The sequence below is a fragment of the Lemur catta genome, chromosome 2 (genome assembly GCF_020740605.2).
Source record: "Lemur catta isolate mLemCat1 chromosome 2, mLemCat1.pri, whole genome shotgun sequence".
Lineage (NCBI taxonomy): Eukaryota > Metazoa > Chordata > Mammalia > Primates > Lemuridae > Lemur > Lemur catta.
The window spans coordinates 70,058,935-70,078,901 of NC_059129.1; the positions used below are offsets into that span (position 1 = coordinate 70,058,935).

General features: G+C 37.7%; 2 protein-coding genes across 3 annotated transcripts in view; one reads left to right on the forward strand and one right to left on the reverse strand.

Moving 5' to 3' along the window:
* Positions 1-3,373: 3,373 nt before the first annotated feature.
* On the reverse strand, positions 3,374-6,013 carry LOC123632098. The gene is made up of 3 exons (XM_045542218.1): positions 5,768-6,013; positions 5,549-5,681; positions 3,374-5,435 (listed from the first exon to the last, which is right to left on the reverse strand). The coding sequence occupies exons 1-3, from the start codon at positions 6,011-6,013 to the stop codon at positions 5,032-5,034; spliced, it is 783 nt and encodes a 260-aa protein (XP_045398174.1). The 3' UTR covers positions 3,374-5,031.
* The window catches only part of ADGRB3 (adhesion G protein-coupled receptor B3), a 673,565-nt gene continuing 659,518 nt past the window's right edge, over positions 5,921-19,967 (forward strand). Inside the window, exons 1-3 of one of the 2 annotated variants that reach the window (XM_045543808.1) lie at positions 5,921-6,626; positions 7,995-8,165; positions 9,278-10,049. In XM_045543808.1, the coding sequence (XP_045399764.1) occupies positions 9,293-10,049 (757 nt within the window). In that variant the 5' untranslated portion in view covers positions 5,921-6,626; positions 7,995-8,165; positions 9,278-9,292. The remainder of the gene's footprint in view (positions 6,627-7,994; positions 8,166-9,277; positions 10,050-19,967) is intronic. The other variant, XM_045543807.1, reaches the window with a different exon arrangement.

A 19,967-nucleotide genomic window follows, 5' to 3' on the forward strand; every position in this document is an offset into this window, starting at 1 on the left:
AACTTATCCCCAAACTTAGCAGTTGGAAAAAGCAAACATTTGTTTACCTTATAGTTTCTGTAGGTCAGGAATACAGAAGCAGCTTAGCTGCGTGGTTCTAGCTCAAAGTCTCTCACGAAGCTGCAATGGAGATGTTGGCTGGGCTGCAGTCCTCTCAAGACTTGATGAGGAAACTTATGCTGCTGAGCTCTCTCACGTGGCTGTTGACAGGCCTCAGAAGATCTTTTAATCAAATCCACTTGAACCTCTGTACAGGACCGCCTCACAATATGGCAGCTGGCTTACCTGACAGTGAAAAGAGCTCCCAATCTGGAATACATATTCATTATATACCTTAACTTGAAAGTGACATCCCGTAACTGCTGCCATATTTTATCTCATAAAAACAAATTTCTAAATCTAGCCCACATTCAAGGAGAGATAATTCCACAAGGACATAAAAACCAGGAGGTAGGGATCATATGAGTCCAGGTTAGAGGCTGCCTACCACAGGATATAAAGAGGAAAGAGAAGATAAGAGGCCAAATTGGTGGGATCACTGGATTAAAGATCTAAGTGTTATGAAATATCTGGTTCCACGTGGTTATTTAGCAGATGAGTTTGCAAAAGTAAAAAGTTTTATAATAATTGGAGAATTAAATTTTAAATATTGAACCTGTCACTGGTTATTACCTTTTTAGTCAAAGACCAGAGGAAGATGTGGTTGAGTTGGTATGAAGGAAACCACAGACATGGAACTAAGAAACCAGCGTGTCAGATAAGCCATCTACATGGATGCTGAAGTGATGAGAAGAAATATTGGACGTTTGGTAGAGAGGAAACTGTGAGCCAGCAGCTAATGAATTTTTGGAATGAAAAGCAATAACCTAGAAGTCAGTAGATGCCAGCAAGGAGGAAGAGGCCAAGCCAGCAAAGGCAGATAGCATAATCTCTATGAAAAAGGGGATATAACAGTGAAATGAAGAGTAAAGATTTGAAAGCAGAAAGGGAGAGCAAGGATACTAATCTTGCCACTGACTCAGTTAATCAGAGTGTGGAGGAAGCATGTAAACAAGTGGCTTCCGCTTGACGTGGTTGGAAGAGGCGCTGTGTCTTCACAAAAGAGCAGGTTTCGGTCAACGGAGGAGGTAAAGAGAATATTCTTCCCTCTTGTTTGTTGGTATAAAAAAATGAGGAGATCCAGAAGGCAAAATTGGTAAGGAACAGGACTGGAGTGGCAGAGAAGTTCAGAAATAATGGGGATCAATAGACCTCAATCTCTGGTGTTGATTAAGGTCAACAGATGTTCTGGTCCTGACACCTTTAGTTATTGTCATCATTAATGGTAGATGGGACCTCATTCTAAGAAAACAAAATATCAGAGTTGGGAAAGAATAAGAATGGAAAGGGCTGTCTGTACATTAGCAGATGATAGCAAGTAGGAAAGGGTAAAGCTGATAAAACTATGAAGATTTTTTAAATTATGATAGAATGGAGAGACATCTCCAGCCTTTGAGTGGAACAATTGTCATTCTAGTCTAGGATTTTGTTGCATTTTTCTTTCTCTCCCTCCCTTTCTTGTGAGACATTGTCCTTTATTTAGAAGACATCAGGAAGAACCTTAGACGTTATTCAGTCAAGTTCTTTTCTGTGAGATTACCGAAGTCAAGGGAGTCCCAGCTTATTGTCCATAACCAGCTATATGTGATTAGTGTCAGGTTCATGGGTAAAAGTAAAACATCTAGATTTCTAATGCCTTTGCACTTTCAGAGATTAAAGATTATGGCATACCTAAACACATAGAAACTTTATATAAAAATAGACTGACAAGGGAAGAATTTGGGGATAAATTCATATTTACCTGAAAACACCTATTTTGGGCTTTTTAAGTCCATATTTTTCAAGATGTTCATACAACACACAAATGTGACATTTTGTGTTACCTACTCATGGTATTTCCTTGAGGCCACAAATGAAGCCTTGGGAACTGAGGGCCAAAAGCTTTTACCAATTTAAGATTTTTATTTGTGTGATTGTATATGGAAATAATGATACAAATAGAAACACAATGCAAGTATGATTTTTGGACTAAATTAAACTCTGCCTGTGGTTGGCATGGAATGAGGCTGCACTTGAACTGACTCAGGATAACTATCCTATCACATCTCCCTTTACTCTGACTCAATCCTTTTGTTTATTAGTACTTTTGTCATGTACTTTTCATTCTGGGCTATCCAAGGAGAAAATGACCAATTCGTTTTTAGATGGAGACTAAAGGGAATCCAGCTTGGTTCCTATTATTATTTAATAATAATAATGAGCAGGAGGAAGAACATAAGAAGGAAAAGAAGTTATTTCAGTTCATAGTAAATATGTTAATTTTAAGCATAAGTATTACAGCAATGTAATCTTGTAATATTTTGATGATTTTATTAACATAGAATATACTAAAGGATTTGTTGCTTATAGTAAATAATACAATAATTAAGGTTCATATCTTCGAAGATATTGCAGTAATTCTCTTTAATTATGGAACTAGTTGTTTCCAAAAGACTTTTTTATGTGTATATAATTGGAGATACTAAGTATTAAAAAATTAAAATATATTGAAGAAGGAAAAAATCTATAAACCTATATGTGTTCCTTAAAGCCTAACTGAAAACAAGTTACAAAATTTAGAATGTGGTAATATAGTAATACCAGAAATACTATGAAAAAAAGAGGCAAGAGGCAAGAAAAAACTTTCTAAAATTGAGTAAATATATTCTGGAAATATATTATTTGAGTATAAGAATTGTGAAGATGATAATGAATTTTAAGCAATGATCCTGGAGGGTGGAGTTATTCTCAAATATAGAAGTACTAAATTTTGCACAAAAAATCAGTAGATGAAAAAGAAAAAACTATGCTTAGAAACCTCATTTTTTGAAAATAATAGTAATAAAATGGATAAATTATATGAGAGATAAATTTAAAGGACTTTAACCTTAGATACCTGGACCGATTTAAAATAACAGTACCAGTTTATGTTATGACGTGTTAACACTGATTTCTCAGTAGTCCTTTTGAAATTCGGCCAGAAAGCTTAAATAAAACTTACTTTATACAATTAATTTGGCAGTTTGGGGGTGAAATATATTACTTTATTAAAGAGAAATACAAAGTGATGCAGTGAAACTTCGCAAATATACATGTGCCACCTGAAATACACATTTACATATTATGTATATATACACATACGTGTGTATATACTTAGAAGTAGTATGTGCATACATACACACATCTGTATATAATGTGTGTATGTATATAATATGTGTATATGTGTTTGTATACACACAGACATATACATGGACATACACATGGTCTTGTGAAAGAGACAAATGAAAGCTGATAATTATAATTTGAAATGGTGTTTTAAAAATATATTAAAGCCTGAAAACAGACCAATATCAGTAGGAAGGAGGGGACACAGAGCCTACAACATGTAAACTGCTGCTCTCTTTTTGTTGTTGGGTCAATATGTCAGCAATGCTTTCACATGAAACATAGTGCAGACATGAAACAAAGTGATTCCTCCTTGGCTGGCCTTTGGATTGTGCTATTGTCAGGGTCCAGAGACCGGATTGTCCATACATGGTTCTTTTTGTGATTCTTGATTATGACCCCCTGAGGAAGTCAGACGAGCCTGGGGTTACTGGAGACTGTGTCTTGCTTGGCATATTTATCATCCACAAATCATCTGCTATAAATATATCTCAGCAGGATCATCATCAGGCCAGCTCAGTAGCCTGCAATTTATGAAGGTTATGGGAAACAGTGTGAAGGGTGAAGCGCTTTATTAAGGGTGGCTTTCTTTTCTGACCCTGCCCTGCATTCTACTTGAATATAAATGATCCTGGAAGTGAATGCTCCTTTCCGTTTAAGATTAAGCCTTTTAAATTGTCCCTTTCGGCTGTTATTCTTATGTCACTGTGTCAAGACTTTAATAATTTCTAAGAAATATCAAAATCAGTGTTAAAAGATAATATGTGAAATCACTGGATGTAAAGCAGAAGTATATTTAAACCTTACATTATTTTCTTTCCTGTTTATGTACAAATCATGCAAAGCATTTTCTTTTTCTCCATTTTTATCCCACATCTATCGTTAATCTGTTTTTTGCTCTGGATAAAGTAACAGAATTGACCGAAATACCTTGCAAATATCATGATTACAATCTCTATGGAAGTTGAAATAAATAAAATGCGTCTCTCCTTTGTATTGCTGAATGTTCTTTGTTTTTAAAAGAAAATGTGTTTGCTTAATACACAGTGTTTTGAATTTTGCTCTGGATATAAACCCTATTTCCTTTTCACATTTCCTTAAATGAATAAAAAATATTGTCATGAACCAAAAATGACACAAAACCAAAATGCCACCCAGGCTGCTCTCTTGCTAGTGATTTGTTACTGGGAACATAGTTAAAGCCTGCTGGGGAATGATTAACTGTTTCCCTTACAGGGTGTTATTCCAAACACTCATTTTAGAAGAGAAAGCCTTGAAGAGGGTCGCTCTATTAATATGCATTAAGAAGTAAAAGGTCAATTTTTAGTATTTTAAACAAACTCCAATGGATAAGAAGATCCTCAGCACTTTCCAGTTTTCACTATCAACCTCTTTTAAAATGGTGTTCTTGGCTATCCAACCGCCCCCAGGGGAGAGGAACAACAAGAGAAAGAAAAAATGCAAACGAGTGAGGAGAAAAAATAACTGAAAATGGCTTTATTCAACTTCACCTGCCGCTCAAGCAACTCACCCCTTGGAAAACTCCGACACTTTATATGAATTACCCATTACGATCTCCTCCCACCGCATCACCGCACTGTTTCAGCACTTGTTTTGCAAACCACCAACTGCGTTTACAAGTGGAGACATAATCAGGAGGCGAATGACCTTTTGCGGCATGTATCTGAAGCTAGTTCATCAAATACTTCGTCAGCCAACTGTCCAGGAAGCAAAGTACATATATAAATAAATAGATAAATAATAAAAAGGTGGAGGGGTGGTGGAAATTTATCCCTTTTCCCCGTCTATATGGAGAATCCGGTAGCTCTCCTCCCCCTTTTTCTCGTTTCTTCCCACCCCGAAACCTGTTACTAGGGAAACTTGAAAAAGAATCAGACACATTAAGAATACAAAACCAAACAAAAGTTTAGACCCCACCACCACGATCCCACTGCCAAGCAGAAAGCAATGCAAAAGCCCAACCTCGGTCGCGGCACCGCGGTCCCGACAAAGCCTGTGTGGAGCCAGAACAAATAAGATGTTAATTGCAGCGTCGCTGAGGAAAACTACTATTGTTCCAGCCGGGGACTCGCAGCAGTTCGGGAGCCGGGACGTGCCCCCTCGGCGGCGCACTGGATCAATTCTGAATCCCGGTGCTGAAATGACAGCTCTCTGGCGGCGACAGGTCGGTGCTGAAAGACAGAAAGAGAAAGACGATCAAGTCCGGCATTCCTTTCCCAGCCCTCGAAGTCGCCTTCCCGGCCTGCGCACCCCCCTGCCTCGCCTCCCAGTGAGTTGCTCTTACAGTCGGTCGCCGCCAGCCTCGGCGGTGGGAACTGAGGCTGCAAAAACCTCCCAGACGCAGAAAATGCCGCTTTCGGGACGTGCTTGGGTTTGAGCAGCCGTGACGTGCCGGCGCACCGCAGCCCTGGCGGGAGCTCCGCGGAGACTCCCCCCTCCCGCCCTCCCGCCGGGCCTGCCCCCTCCCCCGGCCCGCCGCGCCCTCGCCTTCCCGCGCACACACCCGCCCGCGCCCTCGGGAGGCGGAGACGCCGGCCGGCCGCTGGGCGCTGCGCGCTGGTGCCGGCGGGGACGCGCGCGCCCGCCCGCCCGCGAGCACGCGCGCCCGGGGAAGGCGCCCTGCCCGCGCGCGCGTGCCCCGGGGAGAGCGAGCGCCGCGCGCCCGGGCGCACACCCGAGACGCAGCTTTACTATCTCGCTCCCTCTCGCGCCTCCCTCCTCGCCGGGCACTCAAACAGCCTTCCGACATCACCGGCCAAGCATTTTTCCCCCCTCTCCGTAGTCGCTGTCCGTCCACCAGTACCTGCGGGGGGAGGAGGAGGGAGGAAAGCGGAAAGAGGAGAAAGCACAAGCTCGAGCCTCCCGATGCGACCACGACTACTCCTGTAATAAACCCGCCGCCCCAACAATCTGCCTTCGCAGCCGCCGCCGCCGCCGGGCACTTCTCGTCTCCGCGCTTTCTTTGCTTCTTGGCTCATCGGTTCGCTGAGGGCTAGATCTGGCAAAACAAATCTCCGCTCTTAAGCCACTTACATTTTGGGGAGTTCCACAGAGTCTCCCTTCGGGGGGGTTCTTCCTCCCTTCTCCCCCCTCGGCTTGGAGGTGGGTTTCTGCTGGATACGGCCCAAGGCTCCGGGCTCCTGGTGGCTTTTTTTTTCCTACCCTCCCCTTTGATTGCCCCCCATCTTTTGCTTCTCCTATGTGTGCCTCTTGAAAAATAAATCCTGATTTTTGAAGCTGAGCCGGGGAAAATGGGCAACGGTGATTGGGACCGAAGGGGAGTCTCTCCGTCACTGTTGCTGGGACGCGTGTCTGCGCTGGCGTCTTAGAGCAAGAGCCCCCCTGAGCTTTCGGAGTGGAAGGTAAGGAGGGGGGTCCAGGGGTCACCTTCCCTCTGCCGGGGGTTGCCACCGAGGAGCTGTGGGCTTGGCGTTTGGGGAGGGAGGACAGGGAACAGAAAGGCTGTCGCTGGCGAATGGGGAGGCTGCGAGCAAATCTAACTGCCTGCATTTACTTAAACGCCGCAGTTGAAAAGTTAGAGAAGTCTGGTTTTCAGGAGATCTGCTGGGTCGGAAGGAATAAGCAGAGAGACCTAGAAAACCTGGCAGTTGTGCGTGATTGGGGTAATTTTATGGAGGGGGGGGAATTTAGGTTAAAAGGAAGTTAATATAAGAGGAGGCAGTGGGTTTTCCAGTGGGGGAAAAAAAATCAGTGGAGTGATGGCGCCGTCTATGTTCGACTAAACTAAAGCGTCTCCCAGAAAATCAGTTTTGAGAATAGCTAAACTCAGTGAGGGTTTGCTTCTCGGGAAGAGACAAATAAATAAATAAATAAATGCAACATCCTTGACACCTCGGTGGCCAGCCTTTCGACACCCCCGCCTTTCTTTCTTTAAGAGGGAAAAACAGTTGTTTGAACTGGCCCTGCAGTCTGAAGGGGGGAGGGCCAATGATTCATTTTTTATTATTTAAGAACAAAACAAGACTCTGTACACCAAGACTGATTAAAAATAAAAAGCATTCTATTGAGGGTGCTCTTGAGCATGCATGAAAGTGAAATAGAGCTATTTCCTCACTCTGATCATTGGTGAGCACGGCATTGCAGACATGCACTGTCAAATAAATGGTAGCAAAAGTACGAATTTCATTAGGAAAAGAAATACGACCTCTTTTTGAGTTCCTGATTATAAAATGAAGCCCCCTTTCATGGATGGAATTCCTAATTTAGACACTTATTGTCACATTGGCTCTCAACGCCTCCACTCTATCCTGAAGAATACTGCGCAGACCTGCATTGCCTGCAAAGTGCCACGGCAAAAAAGGGAGGAAATTATTTCCAGAATTTTTTACAACTTTCTTTGTTTTTTAACCTTTAAATGCTCATTGGCTTTATTTTGTCAAGAATAAAATGCATTATTCATTGAGCTGTATGTTTGAAACAGAGAACACTGTTTTGATAGTCCCAGCAGTTCTGGTGTTATAAACTGCTGCTATATAGAAATTTAGAGTTGGGGCTGTTTTTGCCTATATCAAGACATAGAATTTGGATTATAATCTAAAAAATGCAGTTTGTCTTCAGGGACTTCGGTCGCTGGATTTGGTGTGCATGCGTTGGTGTGTGTTATGCAATGGGAAGGAAGAGGGTTTTATCCTTTGGTTCAGAGAGGAGCCAGGCAAAGGCATGAAAACTCTTAACTATCTGTATGTCTGTATGTCTGTCTCTGTTTACAGAACAGTGGAAGAGACTGCAGCCTAAAGACTTAAAATTAACTTGGCATCACTTTTATCAGCTCAAAGGCTAAACAAACAAAAAAAAAGCACTGTCATTTATTCTAAGAAATAACTTCTTAAAGGTTAAAGCTGAAAAATATTCAAGTTATTTTTGGATAACAACTTACAGAGGTAAATATAACCAAGGACTACTTTATTATACAAGGCCAGGGTTAAAAAAAATAAGAAAGAAAGAAAGAAAAGAAAAGAGGAGCTTTGGAGCTGTTGTTGGAAAGGGAGCAATTCAATAATTGAAATCTGCTAGGAAAGAGAATGCTAATGTCTTTCATTTACCATGTGTAAAGCTTGAATTACAGTCAATAACTCCAGATAAAATAGCCCTAATTAAAAAAAAAAAATTAAAAGACTGAAGCCAGCTCAATTACTGCGGTTCTGGGATTTTTCACTGACATCGCCTTTGGATACAGATACTAATACAGTGATCCACTTTATGTATCCCAAGAGGGCATGTCACATTGAAATGACTACCTTAAATCCTAGTTCTCAGTGTTGCTGTTGAACAACAAGTCTTCTCTATGTATTTACCCATCTATGCCCTTTCTCGGATGATGGTTTTAAAATTCTGTTAATCCACATGAATGCCCCTGTTTTTGCACAAGAATTTCTCATCAGTTCACATGGTGGCCCCTGCAAAGGCAAGTAGGGACATTTGGGAGATGTTATATCTGTAACAAATTATCATTTGTGGTTTTAAAATTGTGACTATAACTAATCATAATTACTTTTCACATTTAAGATAAAAGAAATAATGTGATGACAGCTGTTCCCAGATTATCAGATTAGATTTTGTGTGATGTTTACTGCAGACAGAGGACAGAGAGAGAGAAAAGGTTGTATAGACTGATTAAAAATATTTCAACGATTAACATTTAGGTTATGATGCTGAAATACACCATGTTATCCATCTTCATCCTCTGGAATGATAATGGACATGGAGGAAATCCTGGTAGATAAGTTAGGGCATTCTTATTAATAATCTATTAAATGTTATTTTTAAATTAAACATTGAGAATTTGACCATTGTGAATGGCCACGTGAGGGCGCTGTTCACACAGCAACGGATAATTTCCCAGCGTTAAAAAATAAAAATTACCTGCCCTTCTTTTAAAAAAGGTTTTTTTACTGAAATCTTGAAAACAGCTGGCTGTAATACTGAAAGGAGTTTATTTTGTCAAAGCGTGTAGACTCCTACTTGCATTTTACTTTCATTACCATTTTTACAGGCCAAATGACATAGGATGAAGGCTGTTCGTAACCTGCTGATTTATATATTTTCCACCTATCTTCTGGTTATGTTTGGATTTAATGCTGCCCAAGACTTCTGGTGTTCAACTTTGGTGAAGGGAGTCATTTATGGATCGTACTCTGTAAGTGAAATGTTTCCCAAAAACTTTACAAATTGCACTTGGACGCTGGAAAATCCAGATCCAACCAAATATAGCATTTACCTGAAATTTTCCAAAAAGGACCTTAGCTGCTCTAACTTTTCCCTCCTGGCTTATCAGTTTGATCATTTTTCCCATGAAAAGATAAAGGATCTCTTAAGAAAGAATCATTCTATAATGCAACTCTGCGATTCCAAGAATGCTTTCGTTTTTCTACAATATGATAAAAATTTTATTCAAATACGTCGGGTATTTCCAACTGATTTCCCAGGATTACAGAAAAAAGGGGAAGACGATCAGAAATCTTTTTTTGAGTTTTTGGTATTGAACAAGGTGAGCCCAAGCCAGTTTGGTTGCCATGTATTATGCACTTGGTTGGAGAGCTGCTTAAAATCAGAAAATGGGCGAACAGAATCATGTGGGATCATGTATACAAAATGCACCTGCCCTCAGCATTTGGGAGAGTGGGGGCTCGACGACCAGTCGCTGGTTTTGTTAAATAACGTGGTGTTACCCTTGAATGAGCAGACGGAAGGCTGCCTGACCCAGGAGCTGCAAACCACCCAAGTCTGCAATCTCACCAGGGAGGCCAAGCGACCACCCAAAGAAGGTAAATGACCAAAGGAGAGGGGAAGATAGGGGCGGGGGTGGAGGGAGGACATTTGGGGGATGAAGTTAAAAATGTAGTTTCAACACACAGGCCTAATCATTGCTCCTTTACTCTGTCATCTTTGGATTCATTTGATTTGTGATCTTCACTGGTAAAGGTCTCTTGAGATAGTTTTAGGTTTCAAGGTTTTAGAGATGAGGCAGTGAGAACAGTGTAGCTCAGCAATATACCCTGGAAGTGCTGGTGGAATATTCAGGAGAAAAGAGATGCAGAAACATGGACAGCTTAAGCTGGAGGTTGGTTAGGAAGGAAAGGGGTGCTTTATTCAGGGTGCAGCCCCAGGGGAGACCTATACACTACACACACACACACACACACACACACAATCCTCTCTCTCTCTCTCTCTCTCTCATACACACACACACACACACACACACAATCCTCTCTCTCTCTCTCATACACACACACACACGCACACACACACTTCACCTATGAAATGGATTTGTAGATGTCGTCTCCTTTCTTCTCCAGACCGACAACAAGTCCCCTTCACTTCCTCTCTCTTATGACCTCTCTGTGCCCTACCTCTCACTCCCCATCCCCTTCCAGATTTGAAATTGGGGCAACATGACTAAAAGGTGATGCAAGCTCAGCATGCCTGTTTGGACTAATTACTTTCTGACACATGAAGACAGGGGAGCTTCCCTTCTCCTCAGGCCTGGAATTTTGTTTGAGATGCTTGGCACAAAAATCCCACGCACTCACTCTTGCATGTGTCAAGAGAAACCCACTAGAAGTGCAAACTCTCTAGGTCTTCTGGCTGTGAAGACACCTGCGGGCGGGGGAGGGGGGTGCGGGATTAAAGCACATACCGATTGATCCTTTAAGACCTTAACTGCCTCTTGCTAGTGAGTTTTTGATCTCCTCATTTTGGTCTCCTGTTGATATGCAGGAAGAGAGAGGGAACATCTGAGATAAGCTAGATGGGGGGAAAAAAAACAGTGCAACGGAAATGCAGAGGAAAAAAAAAAGTGCAGGAGTGATTGTAACTTTAGCCCAGTCCCCAGTGGGGGAGCTACTAGAGGATTTGAGATTGTGAATTATGTTTAATAATGCAAAAAAGTGTGACATATTAGGAGAAAAATGACTTTCCTATTTGGAAGGTTAATGGATGTGTTCCATTTTTTTGAGGACAGGGCTGACACAAATTCGTTCTTGCTCCCCAACCCTGCAACCAGAGAGTGTGTTGATTTCTTATGCAGGAAATGTTTTCTGATCACCACAAAGATCCCTGTCTGTGGAAAGGGACAGCCAAGCTCCAGTCCCTCTTTCCTTCCCTCCCCCAACAGAAGTTGTCTTTGTGGCCAATATAAAATTGACACGTTGTTGGAGAATTTTCTTTAAGGGTAGCCAAGGCTTTAAAGGGAGGGAGTGGTGGAGAAGGGACTAGCTTAATGGCTTTTCTCTGCTGGCTGCAATTTAAGGGATGGGAATTATGGAAGAGCAATGGTACAAGGGGAAAAGCCCTGTTAGAAAATTAATGCAGACTAATGGCAAAGAGAAAAGAGTGAAAACCTTTAAGATTTCTACAGGTCAGTGTTTCAGTAACAGCTGTGCCTGAAGAAAACAAAGTGGTTTTAAATTACAGAGTTCTTTTCTCTGGTAAAAATCCCAGAGAAACACTTGCAACTGCAGGGATGGTATTTAACATCATTTAAAACTAATTAGTGTCCCCTAGAATAAGAAGATACAGTACACACAAGAAAATGTGACGTTATAAGCTGGCTAATAAAACAATATCAGAATCTAGTTTTTGTTTGTTTTATTGTTGTTTTAATAAAATTTAGAAAATCTGTTTCTTCAATGGTTAAAATTCTGTCATCAAATTAACTCCTGATGACAATGGAGAGTGAATCCAGTTTTGCAGCCTTTTTATGTGAAAGATAACTAGTGACAAAAACCAAGTTGTTGTGTGTACATTAAGCATGATTTTCAATGATTATTTTGGTCATGATCATGAGATATGGGTCAAGACAATGCTGGGATTTATAGAAGCTGTGCTAGATAGCCATTTGTTTTGTAAATGAATAAGAGTGATTTTAGATGTAAGATTTATAAAATCACGTGAGACAATGTATATTTCTCATCTCTAATTCACTGGCAAAATGAGAATGAAATACTACCATATGCAAATTAATGACTAAGATTATTTTAATGTTAATAGAGCTGGACTAGGAAAAGTTTATATGATAGGGGTCCAATATATGCTGTATCAGTAAAATTGCACAGCCTATATTGTCTGTATTCTGAATTTGAGCTCTTTAATCATTTAGGTACTCTCAGTCAGAGAGGTAAGGATGAATAATTCCTGATGACATAATTGTAGCTGATGCCTTTGTAAGTAATTCTTATAAAATACATGCAGCACTCGTTACCTTACTCAAAGAACACCTTTTTGGCTATGCTGCATTGTAGGAAAGGGATGTGAAGATCTATGGACTCTTGATTTAGCCAAATTGACACAAAGTATATTAAATCTTAAATATTTGATGTGAAGGACATATAAACTATTATGCAAGAATTATTTAATACCATTTGAAATAAACTATCACATAATGACATTCTTAGGGCTTAAGGTTAATAATTACATATAGTCCTGCTACTCATATCTAATTTTATTCTAAAGTGTCATTTTGTATAACATGTAATTCCAGCTTTTAAAATGAGGTTTTGAAAATCCTACTTATATTTTATCTTACGTGATGATCTCTATTTTCTATGGTAAAATAGTCAAACTATCCTGTATGTCATCAAAGGCATGAATACAAGATGACTCTCCAGTTTTTGACTTCTATTTTATTCACTGCAATAAATAGTGAGTCTTCACACTTAGTAGATGCAATTCTAGCTTGTTTTGTGTGATACTGATGGTGATGGCAAGACATAACAAATGTTGAATATTGTGAATGTGTCCACTGGAATTACAAAATCACATTTAGTGTTGAGAAAACAGACACTCAGGAATGGGACGTCTACTTTGAGATAGAACATTCTTTACTAGAACATTGTTTAGTACTACATTCATGTACTGAAAAATTTCATAGCCAGAAAACAGCAAGAAGAAAACCTGTACTGTTTTTAGTGACACTAACAATTACAGATGTTATCTTGAATAGATCATATAAGTAAATTATTTGATGCTTCATTAAATATTAAATTTTAGTACATTGAAGAATTTCCTTATTTAGGATCATTTTGACATGGGTGGCATGTAATTATGGAAACTTGTTTGTCATTTTCCTAATTTTTATGTGAAATTGTGAAAGTCAAGTAAATCAACAAAATGAAGCCTTTTTTTTTTTTCTTCCAAATAATGATGTCTTATTTCAGGCAGTTTTTTTTTTTTTTAAACCTGTCAACACATAATGGATCTGTTTTTTTAAAGGGAACTCAAATAACATTGCTATTTACCAGGTTTTTAGAAACAAGTCTGGGGAAAGACTGGCATTTATTCACAAAGTCATCTTTAGTTTCCCTAAGGCCTTTACTATTCTTTATAGGATTCTTTTACTGAAGATAATTCTGGACTATATAGCTAAGATATAAAATGTGACATAAGATCTTATTTCTTACCACTTCTTTAAAAATAATTAAAACAGTTTGGGCAGAAGAATTCCACACCAGGATATCTAAATCACATAATAAGCCTTAATGGAATCTTTGTTTCCTACCAACATCAATGGCTCCACTTATGTGAAAGGAAATTGGGATCCCTGTATAGATTCCAGGAAATCTGAACACACACACTCATTTGTCTTTCCATTCTGCCTAATCTTTGGTATTCTACCACCCAAGGGAAGTCTCCCTATGTGCCTGCGTAAACTTTCGTCCAAGTCTGTGTGTGGTTGCATTTTTAGGCACATATTTGCAGTCTAGAGAAATTTGTGTCTCTAGGGTTTAATTGTCCTCATTTCTTTCTACCATTGCTCTATCTGCCCTCAATATTACTTTTTTGCACCATCTTTCTCTTTCCTCTTTACGCCTCTTTGATCTTACTTCCTTTGTAAATGACTGCCATGATTCCATACCCTTTACCAGAATGTGGAAACTTACTGGATCTGTTGTTCCTTGAAGAAACAGAGCATGATAGTTTGCCCTGCCCCTTTGCTGGATTCCATAACCTTTTGCACATACTATACTTCTGTTCTTACATTTATCATATTTCAGTGTGATTTTCCATTTATATTTCCATCTTACTCCATCACACTTTGAGTTCTTCAAGTAAAAAACAACCTGGGTCTTTCAATTGTCTAGCACAGTCTAAACAGGGTTTCAGTAAATACAGGCTGAAGTGAATGTTAAAGGAACAAAACACAAATATCTTAATAGGAAAGATAGCAATTGATTACAATCAAAAGAATAAAAATACATCACTTTGGGAAAGCAACCACCTTTTCTTTCTTAGGGGAAGATGGCTACCATTTTTATCATTTCCATTTGCATTAATGCATTATTGATATTAATTTCTGATCTCCAAGGTGTATTTAATAACTTTTTTTAAAACAAGAAGAATGGAGTTCTTGACCAATATTCTTGGTTTTATATATACTTATTTTAAAATACTAATATTTTAACATTAATGATGAATATAACTTGCAATACGTGGCAATGTAGAAAAAAGTTGTAAGAAGATTTGCCAATTTCTGTCTGTTTATCTGTCTTCATTTTTCTCTCTGTTTCTCTCTTCTGACCCTAGCATTACTTGTATAGTAATACATTTCCCGACTCCTCTCTTCCACAGTTTGAAGACAAACATATGCAGTGTCTTTCCAAGAAAGAGGAAAACAAAAGAGTATTTGTATGTCACATTCAGTGCTTCTGTTATTCACTTTTGATTATGATCTACAAATACAATAATGATAGAATTTAAATTGTAGACCTGGTCAAGTAAAATACCACACTTGTTCCTTTTGCCATCTTAGAATTTTGCCAGACAATTTAGGAAGCAGCTCATATACACAGCAAACTTCATAAAAGAAAACTCTATTATGTGATAACACATTTTTGTAGACCACAGATTAAAATAAATATTAAGCTGTACATGAAAATTCATGCTTTTGTGCATGTGTTCAAAGTATGTACACATGTGCCAACAATGTGTGTTTCAGTGGATTTTTATGACAGCTGTAGATAAATGTACTGCAAGTTAGTTTTAAGATTGTGATAGCAATTTTTCTTCACTTAGAATCCAGCTTTATGCATATTTTTATTTACTTTGTTTTCTACTAGAAGCAATTTTATTGTTAAACTGATCTTTTCCCCCTAGATTGCTACTTTTGTAAAAACAGTTTTCTTTAGAATCAGTTTGGTATATATTACCCATAAAAATAATCTGGCCCTTGGATCAGAAATCAGTGTTCATTAAAAAATAAGTGTCTCTTACTTTTTTAAAATAGTATGTGCTGGGTTTTAATATCATGAACCAGAAAGAGCTAAGTTTTAATCTATTTTTCCATGTTATCACTATTGCTCTTTATTACCGCTTTCTTCCTGTCAGATTATGTTAGTAATGCTTATTTCTCAGGGTACAGGAATACAGGAAATGACATCATGTATTTAAAAAAGGTAATAAAATTAATGGCTTGGAATGTTTTGGTTCCTATCAGTGCCTGTGGAAATTTCTTCCCAATTCAATTAACTGAGAAGAAATCAGAGAGGTATTAAATTTTTTTAAGTGAGTCACTTCATTGAGACGAAAAGAATGATTTGATGTAAGGTAGACTTGGATTCCTAAAATGACTCAGCCACTTGGTAGCACCTTTGATAAGTGACTAAGCTTGACTCATTAATAAAATGGGAATAATACCTACTGTAATGGAGTGTTACATTAAATGAGATTGCACATGTAAAACACTTAGCACATTGCTCAAGTTATAGCAGACCCTTGGTAAATGGCACTGCTTTTTTCTTTTCCCTCAAACACCCTCCTTCAACCTTTCATGGACCAAAACAGTTCCTGATTAAAACTCATATTTCAGACATTTGTATATTCTTATAAAATTTTGTCATAAAATGTTTAAAATTATAATTTTTATATTTAATATACAGTAAAACAATCCAGACATGATGACCTATGTGCAAGATGGAAAAAGTCAATATTAAAAACGATAAACTAAATTTGCATAGTGCTCATATGTTTCTTTTGTTGCTAGTTTTGGGGTCTTTTTGGGGGGAGGACTTTAATACATCTTCCATATATAGAGCTGGAATCCATTTTATTTTATTTTGTTTTGTTTTTGTTTTCAGCTGGGGGAGGAGGAATAGCAAAGAGAAGTGACTTTAGTAACCATGTGATGCTACATGGAAATTAGGTTGATCTGCAAAGTTTTGGGGCCATTTGATACCTTGCTTATGTGTGCGAGTATGCATGTATGTGTGTATGCGTGTGTGTGTGTGTGTGTGTGTGTGTGTGTGTTTTATTGGGAGAAGAACAGTCATACCATTCGCTTAAAAGCATTCCTTCCTTGGTGTATTCCTTGTTATACAAGCATTTATTTATTTACTGATTAGGAGTCTACTGAGTACTTAGCCCTCATGTTTTATGTATTGAATCCTTTTGTTAATGAGTGTAAACCTGAGTACTAAAGAAGGGAATTTGAATTGGAAGTTTTAAAAAAGATTTCCATTATTTATACGTGAGTATTGTTGAAAATCTGAATAAACAAAACAAAATTGAAACAAAAGAATGCTGTTAATAGTGAAGTTGTTTGATGTAGTAGGTGTAGTAGCTCCTCAATATGATAATCTGTAGCTTCATACATTAAGCATAGCATTCTTTTTATAAACTATGCATCATAAGTGAAATAAATTTTCGCCAGGGCATTTTTCCCTACGTTTGAACCTGCTGATAATATTTCTTTGTGAAGTAGGATTTTATTTGACTATATTCTTTACAGTTATAACACTAACGATTGTTCTATATTTTCCACATTTCTTTTATATAACAACATTGCATGGCATTTAGTGTATCTAGTTGATTTTACCAATCTTTTAAATTATATTATTCTACAGTAATATAAAAGATTCCTTTGAAATCAATACCGTTTTTGAAATTTTGTTTTTATTCCTAGTCTTTGGCTGGCTGCTGTAAACCATAGAGAATTTATAATCAATAGTGATGTAGTATCATTTAACTATTTGAACTTGTCTATGAATTTAGATCATTTAACAAAGGGTCATTAAGCCTCATGAATGTGTGTTTATTTTGTATTACATAAAGAAAATGTAGCATCTATCTTTTTGTTGATGGAGGCATAACTAATAATATATCAAATAGATCAAGCTAACGGTGTGTGAGTCATCCCAGGCCTGGAAAGCTATCCTTTGGATGTCATTGCTCATAGGCAGCAAAGCTATTTAAGTTAAATAGTTTTCAACTATTTTAATCTTTGCTGCATTATGCAAAATGAAGATTATGTTTTGAGATATATTTTGAAAAGAAATTATCTTGAAATGCCAGTTCATATTAAACCATTTGGAAAAAAGTATGACTTTGCTAAAATTTCTTTCACTGAATTGTGATCAGTTGTTACAAACCAATGAGCTGCCAAATCCTCCCAAAAGCTTATATATTTACATATTGAAAATAAAAATTTTGTTAGTACTTATTTGAAGATTTAGATATTTACCTAAAGCAGAATTACAAATGCCATCTATGAGATGCCATAAAACGCTACATGCTCTATGTTCAATTATGTTTCAACTATCATGCAGCAATTTTGCTTATTTGTAGAGAACGACCTAGTATATAGTTAGTTGTTAAACGTTAATAATATGTTCATAACAGTTCAGTTAATAACACGTTTCTAGTTCGCACAGAAAGTGCAGTAAGCAACAAGTGCATAGTAAATACATTAGTATGCATCTAATTATCTCAAAATTAATTGAGTGAATGGGAATCTTTTCTGAAATCTAATATGTTGCTGATGTGCATTTCCCCCATAACTGATCCCTGCCACATATTCAATTATGCTTGGAACATATTATGAAATATGAAGGTAAAATGGTTACTGTTTGGTTTTTACCATATTAAGTCAAATAATTTACCTGCTAAGCTAATTCTGGATATTATATTCTCAAATTATTTCTTCTAAATACAAAATTTCTTTGGGGCCTGAGTGTTGTTTTGGAAAACAGAACAAATGTGGATATGGGAAAGACATTAGAAGACTGATGGAACCAGATTACAGTATTTATAATGTAACTTAAATGCACTCAGACATAATAAAAAGCATTAAGAAAATTGTGGAGTCAACCAGAAAAAGCTATCTAGGTAAATTTACTTTTTAACAATAGATATGTTAAGGTGATAGAAATGTCACAGAAAAACTTGCTTTTCTGGGTAATTCTTACTGGGTGAGTAGTACACAGCATTCATTTCATGACCTTTCTATTGAAGTTCTTCCCTTTTAAGATACCTTTAAAAATTATGATACTTTTAAAAAGTAAAAAAAAAAAAATTCTACTTTTGTATGCCTAAACAGTAATAATTTGTTCTGTAATGAAACACATTCTTAAAGAAAGGATCACCCCTACGAAAATAAAGAAGTAAAGAATTTCAAATCAGTTCATACATTAAAAAAAAAGGTAATAAAACCTAACATTTAGGAAATGCTTTCCAGTTTGCAAAGCTCTTTTGCATTTAATGTCTCATCTGGGCAATAACTGTGTCAGGCACATATTATTTGCCCCGTTGACATGTACTGACTGCAGAATAAAGACTATGGTCTTCCTTTTTCTAAAAAAATTTAATACAAATTGGTTCAAAAAAAAAAGCTAAACAATTTCAGAGCTGTAGATTTTCTCAGTGCCTTTGTTTCTGTGAATCTAAATCACAAATTCTCAAACTTGTAAGGTACTTTTAATATTATCTAGGCCAAATCCTACCTGATTAATGGTACCTGGATTTGCAAATACATAATGGGAACATTATCTCAGCTGAATATAACTTTTTTTGGAATTTGCCCACAGTAGCATCTCTATAATCCTAAAAGAGGCACAGTCATTTAGGACTGTTTGATAGAGCTAATCATTAAAAAGAAAAATTTGCCTGGTGTCTAGTCAGGACAATAATTATAGTATACTTGCCATACTACTTAATGCAGACTAGTCTCCATGAGAGACTCCATTTTGTTCTATTTGGTATATATTATTTAAACAAAAAACTATTGATTTTCAGTCTAAGCTTATTAAATTTAAAGAGCATGTGTTTCAAGTTCAGAGTATGTCTGGATCTACTAAGATCATCCTTTTGGATTTTCACTTCATTGTCATTTTCTGTGAAGATCTGTGTTGTGGAGAAATAATGTCTTACATTTTTTGTTTACCTATGGCACATTGAGAAATACCATTGAGGGTGAGAAAAGAGCAAGGTCAAGGTGTCTATTCCTCTGGATGTTAGGAACAGGTGTAGGTGGGCAGGGCAACATCCCTACAAAAATCAACCTTGACATGGGCCCCTCCTTTCTGCATTGCTGTGAGTTGCTGCATGTCTCTCATGGAGGTTACAGCTTCTTTCAGGTGACTTCCCTCTTTGCAGCTCTGGTAACCAATCCTCTTACTCCTTTAAAGCTATGGGTTGTAATGGCTCCCTGCACTTTCTAGTCCTGGGTACTGAGCTCTCTCTCTTTGGTTTCCCCAACCCCTATGCACGCCTTACTTCCTTCTCAAATTACCTAATTGGGGATAACATCTGTCTCTTACTGGGACCCTGACTAATATAGGTGTGTATAGTTGTGGTAGTGAGGTGATTTCTCATTACATGTGAAATTGATCCAAAATCAATGTTGCAAATTTTGCTCCTTCCATTTAATGTGCTAAAGGTCTTATTATAATTAGCCCTTTTGCAGATTGGCATAT